The sequence below is a fragment of the Bos indicus x Bos taurus genome, chromosome 13 (assembly GCF_003369695.1).
Source record: "Bos indicus x Bos taurus breed Angus x Brahman F1 hybrid chromosome 13, Bos_hybrid_MaternalHap_v2.0, whole genome shotgun sequence".
Lineage (NCBI taxonomy): Eukaryota > Metazoa > Chordata > Mammalia > Artiodactyla > Bovidae > Bos > Bos indicus x Bos taurus.
Window position 1 is genome coordinate 57,831,409 of NC_040088.1, and position 13,404 is coordinate 57,844,812.

The 13,404-nt window shown below is 39.4% G+C and overlaps 1 protein-coding gene across 8 annotated transcripts in view; it reads left to right on the forward strand.

Moving 5' to 3' along the window:
- ARHGAP21 (Rho GTPase activating protein 21) overlaps positions 1-13,404 on the forward strand; it is a 130,103-nt gene that overhangs the window by 47,341 nt on the left and 69,358 nt on the right. For all 8 annotated transcript variants that reach the window (XM_027559941.1, XM_027559945.1, XM_027559947.1 and 5 more), the window contains exons 3-4: positions 5,239-5,418; positions 7,909-7,933. In XM_027559941.1, the coding sequence (XP_027415742.1) occupies positions 5,239-5,418; positions 7,909-7,933 (205 nt within the window). The remainder of the gene's footprint in view (positions 1-5,238; positions 5,419-7,908; positions 7,934-13,404) is intronic.

The window sequence follows — 13,404 nt, forward strand, 5'->3', positions numbered from 1 at the left end:
GACACAGCAGGCTCTATGTAGCAACTTGAAGTATGATACCCGGATCCTAGAGCCTTATCTTTATGGTTCAGAGGAAAAAGGAAGCTTGAATATGTTTGGGAGCTTTGAGGCCCAAGTCATAATAATACACTAGAAAATAATACATGTAAACTGTTTAAAATTGTAAAATTAGAGTCCTGCAGAAAAATAAAAGCAATAAATTAGATCAAAGCGCTACTGGGGGAGAAAATCTATGCAGATTACACAATAGAAAAAATGATGAAAAGTTCCTTGGTGGCTCAGATGGTAAAGAATTCACCTGCAATGAGGAGACCTGGGCTTGATCCCTGGGTTGGGAAGATTTCCCTAGAGAAGGGCATGGTGACCCACTCCAGTATTCCTGCCTGGAGAATCCCTGTGGACAGAGGAGCCTGGCAGGATAGAGTCTATGGAGTTGCAAAGAATTGGAAACTGTTGAGCGACTAAGCACAAACACTGTGACACAGGAGAAACACTCTAGCCTCAGATTCAGGAACTGATTTTAATTCTTACTCTGAATTAGCCTACAAAAATCTTACATAGATCACTTAGCTAAACTGGGCCTCAGTTTCCTCATGTAATAGAAAACGATTCACTTATGTCTATCATATCTGAGATTCTTTTGGGCTTTACAATTACATAAGGAGATGGCAGCTGAGCACTTGAAAAGGTGTTTATCATGGGCCATTGCCACTGCTGCTGCTGTTAAGTCACTTCAGTCATCTCCGACTCTGTGCGACCCCATAGACGGCAGCCCACTAGGCTCCTCCTTTCCTGGGATCCTCCAGGCAAGAATACTGGAGTGGGTTGCCACTGCCTTCTCCAATGCATGAAAGTGAAAAGTGAAAGTGAAGTCGCTCAGTCATGCCCGACTCTTAGCGACCCCATGGACTGCAGCCCACCAGGCTCCTCCGTCCACGGGATTTTCCAGGCAAGAGTACTGGAGTGGGGTGCCATTGCCTTCTCCGATGGGCCATTAGGGAAATGCCAATATTAGCACACCAAGAAACCACCACACACCTATCACAGCGACTAAAAGAAAAAAAACAACAATACCAAATGCACTCGAGAATACAAACTTGAGAGAGAGACAGATATGGAGGGAATGAACTTAAATGCAAAGATAAAATAATTTTCTCCTTTGGATCTTAAAAGGAGGATTCAGTCACAACCTAAAGCTTAACTAATCTCTTTGGATAATTAAGCCTAGAATAAAAACTTTCCTGCTACAAATTCTACCTGATTATGTGATCACTTTTGCAACTGAGATTCAGCTTGAGTCCCCCATGTTGGTGTTTGCTGTTATTCCCCCTCCCCCTCAAAATTTCCAGGTCTTAGAAGGGGGAATAAGGTAAAATGCATTTATGATAAATGAGTTTCAAATGTGCAAAGTCTCCATCAGTGGCTCAGAGTCTTGATTACTGTGCTGCTGCTGCTGCTGCTAAGTTGCTTCAGTCGTGTCCGACTCTGTGCGATCCCATAGACGGCACCCCACCAGGCTCCCCCGTCCCTGGGGTTCTCCAGGCAAGAACACTGGAGTGGGTTGCCATTTCCTTCTCCAATGCATGAAAGTGAAAAGTGAAAGTGAAGTCGCTCAGTCATATCCGACTCTTAACGAAGATCATGGCATCTGGTCCCATCACTTTATGGGAAATAGATGGGGAAACAGTGGAAACAGTGTCAGACTTTATTTTTTTGGGCTCCAAAATCACTGCAGATGGTGACTGCAGCCATGAAATTAGAAGACGCTTACTCCTTGGAAGGAAAGTTATGTCCAACCTAGATAGCATATTCAAAAGCAGGGACATTACTTTGCCAACAAAGGTCCGTCTAGTCAAGGCTATGGTTTTTCCTGTGGTCATGTATGGATGTGAGAGTTGGACTGTGAAGAAGGCTGAGTGCCGAAGAATTGATGCTTTTGAACTGTGGTGTTGGAGAAGACTCTTGAGAGTCCCTTGGACTGGCAAAGAGATCCAACCAGTCCATTCTGAAGGAGATCAGCCCTGGGATTTCTTTGGAAGGAATGATGCTAAAGCTGAAACTCCAGTACTTTGGCCACCTCATGCGAAGAGTTGACTCCTTGGAAAAGACTCTGATGCTGGGATGGATTGGGGGCAGGAGGAGAAGGGGATGACGGAGGATGAGATGGCTGGATGGCATCACTGACTCGATGGATGTGAGTCTGAGTGAACTCCGGGAGTTGGTGATGGACAGGGAGGCCTGGCATGCTGCGATTTATGGGGTTGCAAAGAGTCGGACATGTCTGAGCGACTGAACTGAACTGACCTGAAGCAACTGGGAACACACAGACAGTGTGTGGAAACACTGCTCATTTTTATGTTTTATAACTCTTGCATTCCGTTGAATGGACTTGGTCCGGTCTCCCCTACTGTAGGTTTGGGGAAATGCTACTATCTAGTGTCTTCCCAAATGGAAAAGTAAATGAAATTGATGAATGGCTAACTAGTAATGGAGCTTCCCTGGTGGCTCAAAAGGTAAAGCATCTGCCTGCAATGTGGGAGACCCGGGTTTGATCCTTGGGTTGGGAAGATCCCCTGGAGAAGGCAATGGCAACCCACTCTAGTACTTTTGCCTGGAAAATCCCATGGATGGAGGAGCCTGGTAGGCTACACTCCTTGGGGTCGCAAAGAGTCAGACACAACTGAGCGACTTCATTTTCTTTCTTTCTAACTAGTAACAGCCAAAATATTGACTTATGATGAAAATATTTAGGATTTAGAAGTCTCTTGAAAAATGGCTTCCAGGAACTTTTTTTTTTTTTTTTTAATTTGAATACCTTCATGTAAGGTATATCGTTGTAGAGGGATAGATAAGATTCATCAGTGAAACAAATTAAAAATGTAGTAGAATCAAGCATATTCAAGTATTTGTCATTTGTTAAAGGTGACATTTCACAACTGCTGTGATGAACTAGTAATTTCATACAAAATCTTAACAGCCAGGTAGACAAGACATATTAGGTTTGAGATACCTATTAGATTGGGGAGGTGTCTGGGTAGAGATAAAAATTGAGGATATCACCAAAAGCCAGAGTAGAGGTAGAAAGGTCCACTTGAGCCCTTTTGTTGTTCAGTTGCTAAGTCATGTCCGTCTCTTTGCAACCCGATGGTCTGCAGCATACCAGGCTTCCCTGTCCTTCACCACCTCCCAGAGCTGGCTCAAACTCATGTCTATTGAGTCATTGATGCCATCCAACCATCTCATCCTCTGTCATCCCCTTCTCCCGCCTTCAATCTTTCCCAACATCAGGGTCTTTTCCAATGAGTCTGTTCTTCGCATCAGGTGGCCAAAGTATTGGAATTTCAGCTTTAGCATCAATCCTTCCAATGAATATTCAGGGTTGATTTCTTATATTCCTTAATTCAGAAGTTGAGCCATTGAAGAGATAGCAAAGGAGACTGAGCAGAGGGAGCCTGGGAATTAGGGGGAAATTCAGTGTGGGAAGTCATGTGGAGAAATTTTTCCAGCAGGAAGTAATCCCTGCACCAACTACCAGTCACCCAAGACAAGAGCTAAGAATTGACTGTTCATTATAATGATGTAGAAGCCTTCAGGGCCTTGACAAAAAAGCAGTTTCAGGGATATAGGGAGGCCACAGCCTGATTTAAGGGGACTTAAGAGACAAATGGGAGAGTAAGAATTGGAGATAGCATTCATAGATAACTTCCAAGGGGTCTTGCTCTAAAGGTAGAAAAACAAAGTGGAAGCTGGAGAAGACTGTGGTCAGAGAGGACTTTTGCTGTCCTTTTAAGATAAAAGAGCTTACAAAAATATACACATGCACCATGGGAATGAGATCATAAGGAGAAAGTGTGATGTAAGAGAGGGAGGGAAGAATGGGTGGGACCATGTCTTGTCTGGGAGGAGGGACTGGGATCTACTCCATTAAGTGGTGGGACCTTAGAGCAATGGGGAGTGCAGCCATTGTCACAGGAAGGAGACAGGAGAACGTGGGACAGAGGTAAATAGGTGGGGAGATGTGGAAGGCGACAAAGGACTCATCGTGGTGTAATAAAAGCAGGGTCATCAGCGCCAAGTGAGGGCAGGGGAGAAGGTATGGAATAGTCATCGGATGAATGAACTGCAGAGAAATGGACACCAACACTGAAGGCTTGTGTGAGCTTGGTGATCATGAACTTAGAGGGAAAGCAGTCGGCTTAATTTTCTGTTTTTGTCTACCTGTGTTCAACTGCACAGGCGCAGGTGCAGAGCAGGCAATGTTGATTTATCCAGGTCTAGGTTTTCTCAGATGACTCTGAGGAGGTGAGAGAAGGCAGAAGAGTGAAATGAAACTGGTTTAAGGGAGAGGTGAGGCCATGGGGCGGTGAGGGGCTGGGAAGGGGCAGTAGGGTCAGCCTCAGATGGAAGAATTTGTGAGGGTTGACGTATGAGAGGGATGAAGGGGTGGGCTCTTAGGTTTGAGATTACAGAGGGCTTTTACTTCTGACCAGATAAAAGCCAAGAGTCAGGGGAGAGGAAAGCACACAACCGGAAAGCCAGGGTTTGGGAAGGATTATTTATGTGGATACTGAATTTATGCTTAGAACCTGAAGCCTGGTCTCTTATTTTCTAATGTCCTTTGCTGTCATTGGACTGACAACATGTTTAGGGTTCTTACTCAGCAACAGTTTCATGTTTTTTTCGTGGTTTCTGTTTCTTAATCCTTAATGCTCTGAGATTTTCTTTGTGTTGTCTTTTAGTTTTTCTATTGCGTTTAAATTTTTTTGTGTGACTTCTTTTTAAAATTCTGTGTATAATAAATATCCCCAGCCATAACTCATTTTTCTTATTATTACTATCATTTTTAATGACCTTAAGAGTCCATAGTATGAATTTTTATAATTTATTCAGTTCTCCTGCTGGGGTTATTCTGGTTGTGTCAGTTCTATCTCCACAAACCATGCCGCTTATGTATATTGCATTTAAAATTTTAACCTGTCATTTTATGTCTCACTTTCAGGAGTTCTTTCTTGCTTCTGATTAACTTTTCATACCATCCCTTTCTTGGAAAAAATTGAGTTTTTGATGATCTATGTGATTTTTCTATGCCACATATAGTTCATGAATCAGAATACGGTTCTTTTTCTCCAGTTAGTTCCCCTCTGCACTCAGTTATTATATTTTTACACATAACATTTCCCCCAAATGATGAAATGTATTGTGCTATATAGTTAACGTTTAAATGTCTTTTCCTTTTAGGTATCAAAAAGTAAAGATGGAAAAGAACAAAGTGAAACTGTATCACCATCCGAAGATGAAATGTTCTCCTGGCCAGGTCCCAAAACAGTTATGTTGAAAAGAACATCTCAAGGCTTTGGTTTTACATTGAGGCATTTTATTGTTTATCCCCCAGAGTCTGCAATTCAGTTTTCATTTAAGGTAAGAGAAGTAATTAAAGTAGAACACGAGGCAGTTGCTGTCTCCTTGTCTTCCTCTCATCCTGCCTTCTGTCTTTTAAGGATTAAGTGTTACTGGGTTGGTCAAAAAGTTCCTTTGGGTTTTTCCATAAGATGTTATGGAAAAACTCTAACAGACTTTTTGGCCAACCCAGTCTGTTTGCGTTTTTATTATATTCTTTTCCGTCTTTTAGATATATTCCATCTTCTGGAACAAAACTTTAATCTCCTCTGAAAGATCATACTCATTTTGAACTATGTATCTTTTTTTACTATCACTTCTAATTCTAAACTTCATCCTGCTTTTTCTAATATCTAGAAAGGGGATACGTTTTCTGGGCAGAGCATGCAGAGGAAATAGTTCATTAAAATATTTGGATAGTTGTATAGTTATTGGAATTAGATTCATACTTAACTTTCAGATATGTAATATGATGGCAAGTCAGAATTTAAAATCACAGCTTCTCACTAGAGTGAATTACACTGATAGGCTTCAACATATAGGAACACGGTCTAATAAAAGGCAAATGGAATCACTGTGATGGCAGCTGACATGCTGAGTACTTGTTCTGTATTCTTTATTATTCTTTATGAGCGTTATCTCACTTTATTATTAGCCCCATATAACAGATGTGGAAACTGATCTGAGTCATGTAATGAGTAAGTGGTGGACCTAGGATTTGAATTTGGCCAGCGTGAATGCCTGATGCGTAACTATTGCTCAACAGTGTAATGGAAATAATGACATTCAGAAGACTTGGGGGACTTTGACCAAAACACTTAACTTCGTTTGGGCTCTAGATTTCCATTCTAATTAAAGGGAATTGTACTAGAAGATTTGAAAGTCTCTTCTAAATCTAAATATCTATGAATCTAGGCCTGTCTTTTATAACATAGTATCATATTACTTCTGAAGACAACACACTTTTTAAACTATATTTTTCTTGGGAAATATCTTATAAACTTTTAAAACTACTAAAGAATTTTTAAGAGTTATGAATTATTGCTACCTTTGGGATTTAAACTGACCAGATTGGTGTTCCTGAAATGTGTAAAACAGTTGAACTGGATTCCCTAAACATCTACTTTACCTTAAAAAATGCCTTAAGTAGTATAACTTAGATACTAGGTCACGTAGGAGAGTAATAGAGTCCCTTGCTTTAATTACATATTAAGGAGAATTTTGTTTTTGTCTTTGGGTTTTGTTTTGAAGAAGAGTATTAGATCGTGATGATATAGAGAGTACAGATTTTAAAAGATAATTTTACCAAACATAGATTTAAAATGCATTGTTATTGTTGGAAAATATTTCTAGAAATTTCAGTGGCTCAATGTAACTGTTAGCAGCACAGTCTTTGGAGTCAAAAGAGTCTGGGTTTGAATCCTATCTCTGCTCTTTGTCAGCTTTATGTCCTTGAATGAGTCTCTTAACAGACAGTGACAGCACCTTCCTCACGGGTGGCTGGGTTGATTAAGTGATATAATACATGTAAAATAGCACAGAAATTGGCAGACAGTAATTGCTCATTAAACCTTAGCGATTAATGCTGTTATTTAACACAGATGTTCTTGCAAATAAGTCTTAGTCTTATAACTTTTACATGGAAAATATTTATTGAAATCTTTTCAATTTGAAAACTTGTTCATCCACTTCAAAGGAATGTATAAAAATTAATATTGTAGAGTTTTCAGAAAATGTACCATTAATTCAACAGTGTCTTTATTATGTTACGTAGCTGGCAGCCTTGTTGCCAGAACAGTCTCAGAACAGAGCTTGTAACCAGGAAAAAAAATTATGTATTTGGGCAGCCAAAATAAAGGTCAAAAATTACATAACAAATTATCAACCCTTCACTAAATGTTTGTTTTTCGTTCCATAGTACATTGTACATAGTACATTGCTTTTCATATGATACTCAACAAATATTTGAATAAATGTATTTTTATGCTAGGTTTTCAAAATTGCATTTCTAATTTCCCAGCTAGAGGTAGACAACATGGCAAGACAGCATGGTAGCAATGAATGCAAGCAAGTAGATAAACCTCAAAGTTTTAAAGATATAGCAATTTGGAACCAACTTATCCAAAGATAGTTCTGAGTGCTGTAGTAGCCTTGAAAGGCACATTTTTTAAGGTTTAGTACATAAGTGATGAACCAACCCGGCCCTGTCTTCCAGGTACCAGCCTCATCCATACAGTTGCCCGCTTCTGACAGCTCTCCTTGGATGTCTGTTTTAGGCAGCTTACACTCAGTATGTCAGAAACTGAACTTCTGTTGTCCTCCTTAAATTGGCTTTACCTGAAGCTTTTTCATCTCCATGCATGACAGCTTCATCCTTCTGGCAAAAGGCATTGTTAGTGAGATTGTAATTGGCACATTTTCAGGCGAGCAATTTGAATTTAGTTGAGCCTTGCTGTGATTTTGCCAGTTTTAAACATGTATTCACATGAATTTATACTTTTTGTTTTGTAGGATGAAGAAAATGGCAACAGAGGAGGTATGTTTATAAAAGTTTTAATTTTTCTCTGATAGTTTTTCTACTCATCTCCTACCTTTCTTTAAGTAACATTCAATGAGATGATTTAGTTTTTGGAGTCCACGTATAAAAGAGTCTCTAGATGTGAAAGTCATAGAAATTAAACACTTTTACTGTAGTCTTCAAGATTTTATGGATTCCCTTGTGTCACCATGATCTGAATGTGTGATGATTTTGTTGTCAATTATATGTAAGTGTTATGTAGGGGAACGTATCATGGTTCTAAGGAAAGTAATTCTGAGTTCTTTTTTATGCAATTAGTAATCTTATAAATTTAGTGATTTGGTGTGTATTTTATCTACTAGATTTATTGGTTCAAATATTGAGAAATATTTTGATTCTTCTAGTTACTCTTGATTTAAACATATTTAATGGGCTTGAAAGGAAAATCAGCCTAAGGATAGGGTTATTTAGTAAAAACTGCCGTTTTTATTTTTGTTTTAATTTTATATGAACTTTAATGAGTTAAAATTTATACACAATAAAACGCACCTATTTTAAAAACTTATTTATAGATAATTTTAGGTGTTTAAAAACTTGTAAAAATAGTGATGAGTTTCTGTATACTCTTTCTTTCAACTTCCCCCAACGTTAAAAACATAATTATGGTACAACTAAGAAAATCAAGACATTAGTATTGGTATGACACTCCTCTCTAAACTGCAGAATTTATTTGGATTTTGCCCCTTTTCTGTTCCCAGATTTTATATTGCATTCACTTTTCATGACCCCTTGATTCCTGTAGTCTGTGACAGCTTCTCAGTCTTTCCTTAAAATCCGTGGCCTTGAAACTTTGTTTTTTTTGTACAGTGTTCTTCAGTTTGGTTTTGTCCGATGTTTTATCTTTTGTTTGCAGCGATGCCTTTTTAGCAAGAATACCTATTTGCACCAGTTAAATGTATTATTTACTTAAGGTTTTGTTTTGATAAATACATCACTTGGGAAACCACCAGTCCAATCAAGGTGTGATTCTGAAAAGAACCTTTCCATCATCCGTAAAGTTCCCTTGTGCCGCTGGGCCGTCAACACTGCTGGCCCTGGACAACTGATCTGCTGTACGTCACGATAGATGAGTTTTGCGTCTTCCCAAATTTCTTATAAACAGAAAATACAATGTGTACTCTTTTTTCTCTTTCACTTGGCATGTTTTTTGTTTTTTTTTTTCAATAAGAGTATAGTCGCTTTACAGTGTTGTGTTCGTTTCTGCTGTATAGGAAAGAGAATCAGCCACGTGTACACATCCATCCCCTCTTGGATTTCCTTCCCATTTAGGTCACCACAGTAGGTGCTGTGATGCTATATAGTACGTTCTCCTTAGTTACCTACTTTCTGCATAGTAGTATATGTATGCTGATCCCAATCTCCTAATCCATCCCACAGCTTGTCATAGTACTTTTGAGATTCACCATATTGTATGTGTAGGTACTAATAGTACTCCTTTTTATTTTTTCCTGAGTGGTTTCCCCTGCCTGAATAGGCCATACAGTGTTCATCCTCTCCCCAGTTGATACACCTTTGTAATAGCATCTCTGATTTGAGGTGGTGTGTTCAGGGTTCAAATGAGAGGAAAATGGTTTCTTTCAGTACTATGAGAAATAATCTGAGTGTGCAGGGTGAGGTAGGACCCTTCATAGTTATCACCGTAGTGCAAGATGGGCCACTCCTGTGTCACCATCTGTCATGCTCCAGGGCTCAGGATGGATTCCAAATGTTACTTGGCCTCAGTGGCGAAAGGCAAACTGACAGAACCAGCATCAGCGTGAGAAAGGCGTGGGTGCTCTGTCTCCCCATCACCCTGTGGACTGATGGGCTAACGCCTGGACTACTTACCAGACGCACTGCACCTAGAGTTTAACGCCTCTTGTGTTCTAGTTTCTACTGGGAGAGATATACTGCTAATAAATGTAGAAGAGCTTAGTTGTAAAATCATCTGCAGATGATTATATTTCTGACATATCTGTTCACTGAAGTGAGCAGGTTTCATTATATGTTTTGACTGAAGAGAATAAAACATTTAAAAGGGAAAACTTAAAAGATACAGATCCAGCTGAAGATTTGGACTGGCATGGATAAGTGAGACTAAAGGGTGTGGTCTGCTGGGAAAATTTACAGTTTAAATACTGTTTATTTATTAATTTATATTTAATCTCATTGAAAAGAGAATTTGTGTTCACATGCACGTATTATACTAAAATAAAAATGAGATTAAAATATTCATGGGGGAGAGTGAAAAGTGGCCCAGTCGTGTATGACTCTTTATGACCCCTTGGACCATACGTCCATGGAATTCTCCAGGCCGGAATACTGGGGTGCGTAGCCTAGCCCTTTTCCAGCGGATCTTCCCGACCCAGGAATCAAACTGGACTCTCCTGCATTGCAGGCGGATTCTTGACTAACTGAGCTATGAGAAAAGCCTCATTTTTTCATGAGGGAAAAGATGAATTAAACTGACACTCAGGAGGTTTAGTCCACATGAATGTGTGTTATAGATCCTACACTGTTATCAAAGATGGGCTGTAAATTTGCTTTGAAGCTTTCCCAGTGGGGAAAAAAAAAAGAGGGAAAGAAGGAAGGATTATTATTTAAGGATTAGCTGAGGATTCACAGTTACCGTCTGCAATGCGGGAGACCTAGGTTCTATCCCTGAGTTGGGAAGATCCCCTGGAGGAGGGCATAGCGACCCATTCTAGTATTCTTGCCTGGAGAAATCCATGGACAGAGGAGCCTGGTGGGCTACAGTCCATGGGGTCGCAGAGAGTAGGACATGGCTGAGTGACTGAGCACAAGGATTCATGTTGTCCATGAGAAAACAACATCTGGTTTGCACTGAAGTCTGAGACAGATTTCTCCTGTGGTTCCTCATAATGGAAACAAAGATAATATAGTAAGTAACATCCTCAAACCATCCTTTTACATGAATATTTTTAACAATTTCCTCAGCGTAAGTTGATTTCAAAAGCCCGTGGTCCAGTTTGGTCTAAAGTTTGGTCTAAACTTCTCAAGTGGGGACAGATGTTCTCCCCAGGGGATACACAGAACATCAGCTGACATTTTTGGTTGTCACAGTTGGTGTGGCAGGGAGGGTGTGCTGCTGGTACCCAGCAGGGAGAGGTCAGAGATGCTGGTGAGAATCCTACAATGCACCCAAAAGACCCCACCCCCAGAGGATTATCTGGCCCAGAATTTAATAGTGCCAAAGTTGAAAAACCTTAGGTTATAGGGATGAGCAATAAAACAGTACAGTTACCCAACAGTCCAGCTTGATCTGGTGACAATACTTAAGACTATTTGGAGAATGGATATTCAAGACTACATATCCAGTGATCTTTAATGATTATTATCCCTCATAACTGAGTTTTGATCTGAAAGTTACCACTATAGTTTGAGATTAAATCATCTGGCTGTTCTACTGGCATTGTATGCTGTCAATGAGGGAATAATCATATGTAATAAAAATATTAACAGTTTAAGAAAATACAGTCAGTATATTAATAACTAAAAGAATTATAGTTGATAGCTTAAAAATCAAAGAATGTAAATAATTGAAATGCAGTAAACTTATCAGGAGTCCAACAGATGGAGGGAGATAATAATTATAAGCTTGGTTAACAATTTAACTTAAAAGGCTAATATGTGTTAGCCGCTCAGTCATGTCTGATTCTTTGCAACCCTGTGGACTGTACCCTGCCAGCTCCCCTGTCCATGGAATTCTTCACGCAAGAATACTGGAGTGTGGGTAGCCATTTCCTTCTTCTGGGGATCTTCCCGACCCAGGGATTGAACTGTTGTCTCCTGCATTGCAGGCAGATGCTTTACCATCTAAGCTATGAGGGAAGCCCTAAAATGCTAATAAAAGATTTAAAATAAACCCGACATAGCTAAGATTTTTACAATAAGAGAGATATAAATTCAAGCACCTTATCTCCTGCAAAGCAAGATCTGTCAAATTAAGATTATTTATAAAGTCTGGAACATCTGTATGTTTTCTTCATAAGAAGAAGAATATGGAATTATGAGAATACCTAAAGCAATCATCTAGGTATGTTTGTAATATACTTGGAGAACTGCTTGATTTTTAAAAAAATTTTTGGAGGGTGGTAGAAATTAATACATGATCAAAGACTTTATACTAGGAATCAATACATGCCATTATCCCATTTAAGCCTTGCTATAATGCTTTGCGGTGTAAGACAATACTCCCCTCTTGTAGATGAGGAAACTGAGGGTGAAAAGGCTGTAAAGTAATTTGCCTAGGATCACACAGCTAAGTGACAGAGCTGGACTTTCCAAATCAGGCTTGTATGAAGTCCATCTTTTTGAAGCTGTTCTGTTGACTTAAATTGTTTGACTTATGTAGTGTCAAGAATTAGTAGATAAATACCAGATACATTTACTGCATTAGGAAATTAATTCTGTGAAATATCTCTGAACTGAAAAAGCTGAAAACAAAAGTTCCATATTTGTGAACACTGAAGGACAAAGAATTCACAAGAAGGTCAGGGAAGCACCAAGTTCAGAGGCCCCAGAGACATCTTACAGAAGCAACCGCCCCTTGTTCCTGGAGCCTGAATAGCCGGCTGGCAGCGGACCTGGGAAGCTGGATGGGTTTAAAGAGTTCCCGGTGCTCTGTGTCCTTTCGCCGCTCAGGGCCAGGCTTGCTTTTGTCATCCCAGTTGGCAGTGGGGGGTCACCGGCTGGTCCACAGGGGCCTACTGAACTTACAGTTAGTACTAACAGCACCATTTCAAATAAACTGATCGGATGGTCTGTCAGAACATATTCTCTGTGAAAAAATTTCTTCTGACTTGAGAACAGTTATTTATAGACCTGTTTTAAAAATACAACCTGTTTGGAGACAGACGACTTGTAATCTGTTATTTTGATTCAGCTGAATGTTTCAATATTCATTTTATAGTCTCATTTCCTTTTCAGACTTATTTTCAAGAGTATTGAGATTACAAAATCCTTTTCTATGAATTTTATTTGATGAACTAGAATCCCAGCCTCCGGTGCAGTGATCTGAGTCAGTGCCTAGAATCACTGGAGAGAAAAGAATTCCCAGAATTTTATTCAAGCTCCTAAGAGATCCTGCTAGGTTGCCAGAATTCTGTGCAACAGTTGAAAGGTTCTGTTTTGTTGTTCTTTTACTCTTGGCAATTTAGTGGAGTCTCTTTTTGCCACTTAACTTTCTGAATATTTCCTTTACCCAAGTTTTATATTCGGTTATATATTATTTCTCATATCTTGTATATATGTGTACTCTCTGGATTTTTAAGATTTTTCATTCTTGTTGGTTAGTTTTCTGCACTATAATGCAGATGCTGTATACAAGAAAAAGGCCATTGAGGTAGAAAAATATTTTTTGGTGATAATAATAATTGCTATCTTGCTGACATCCTGTTGTCCCTTAAATCATAACTTCATAATAGTCA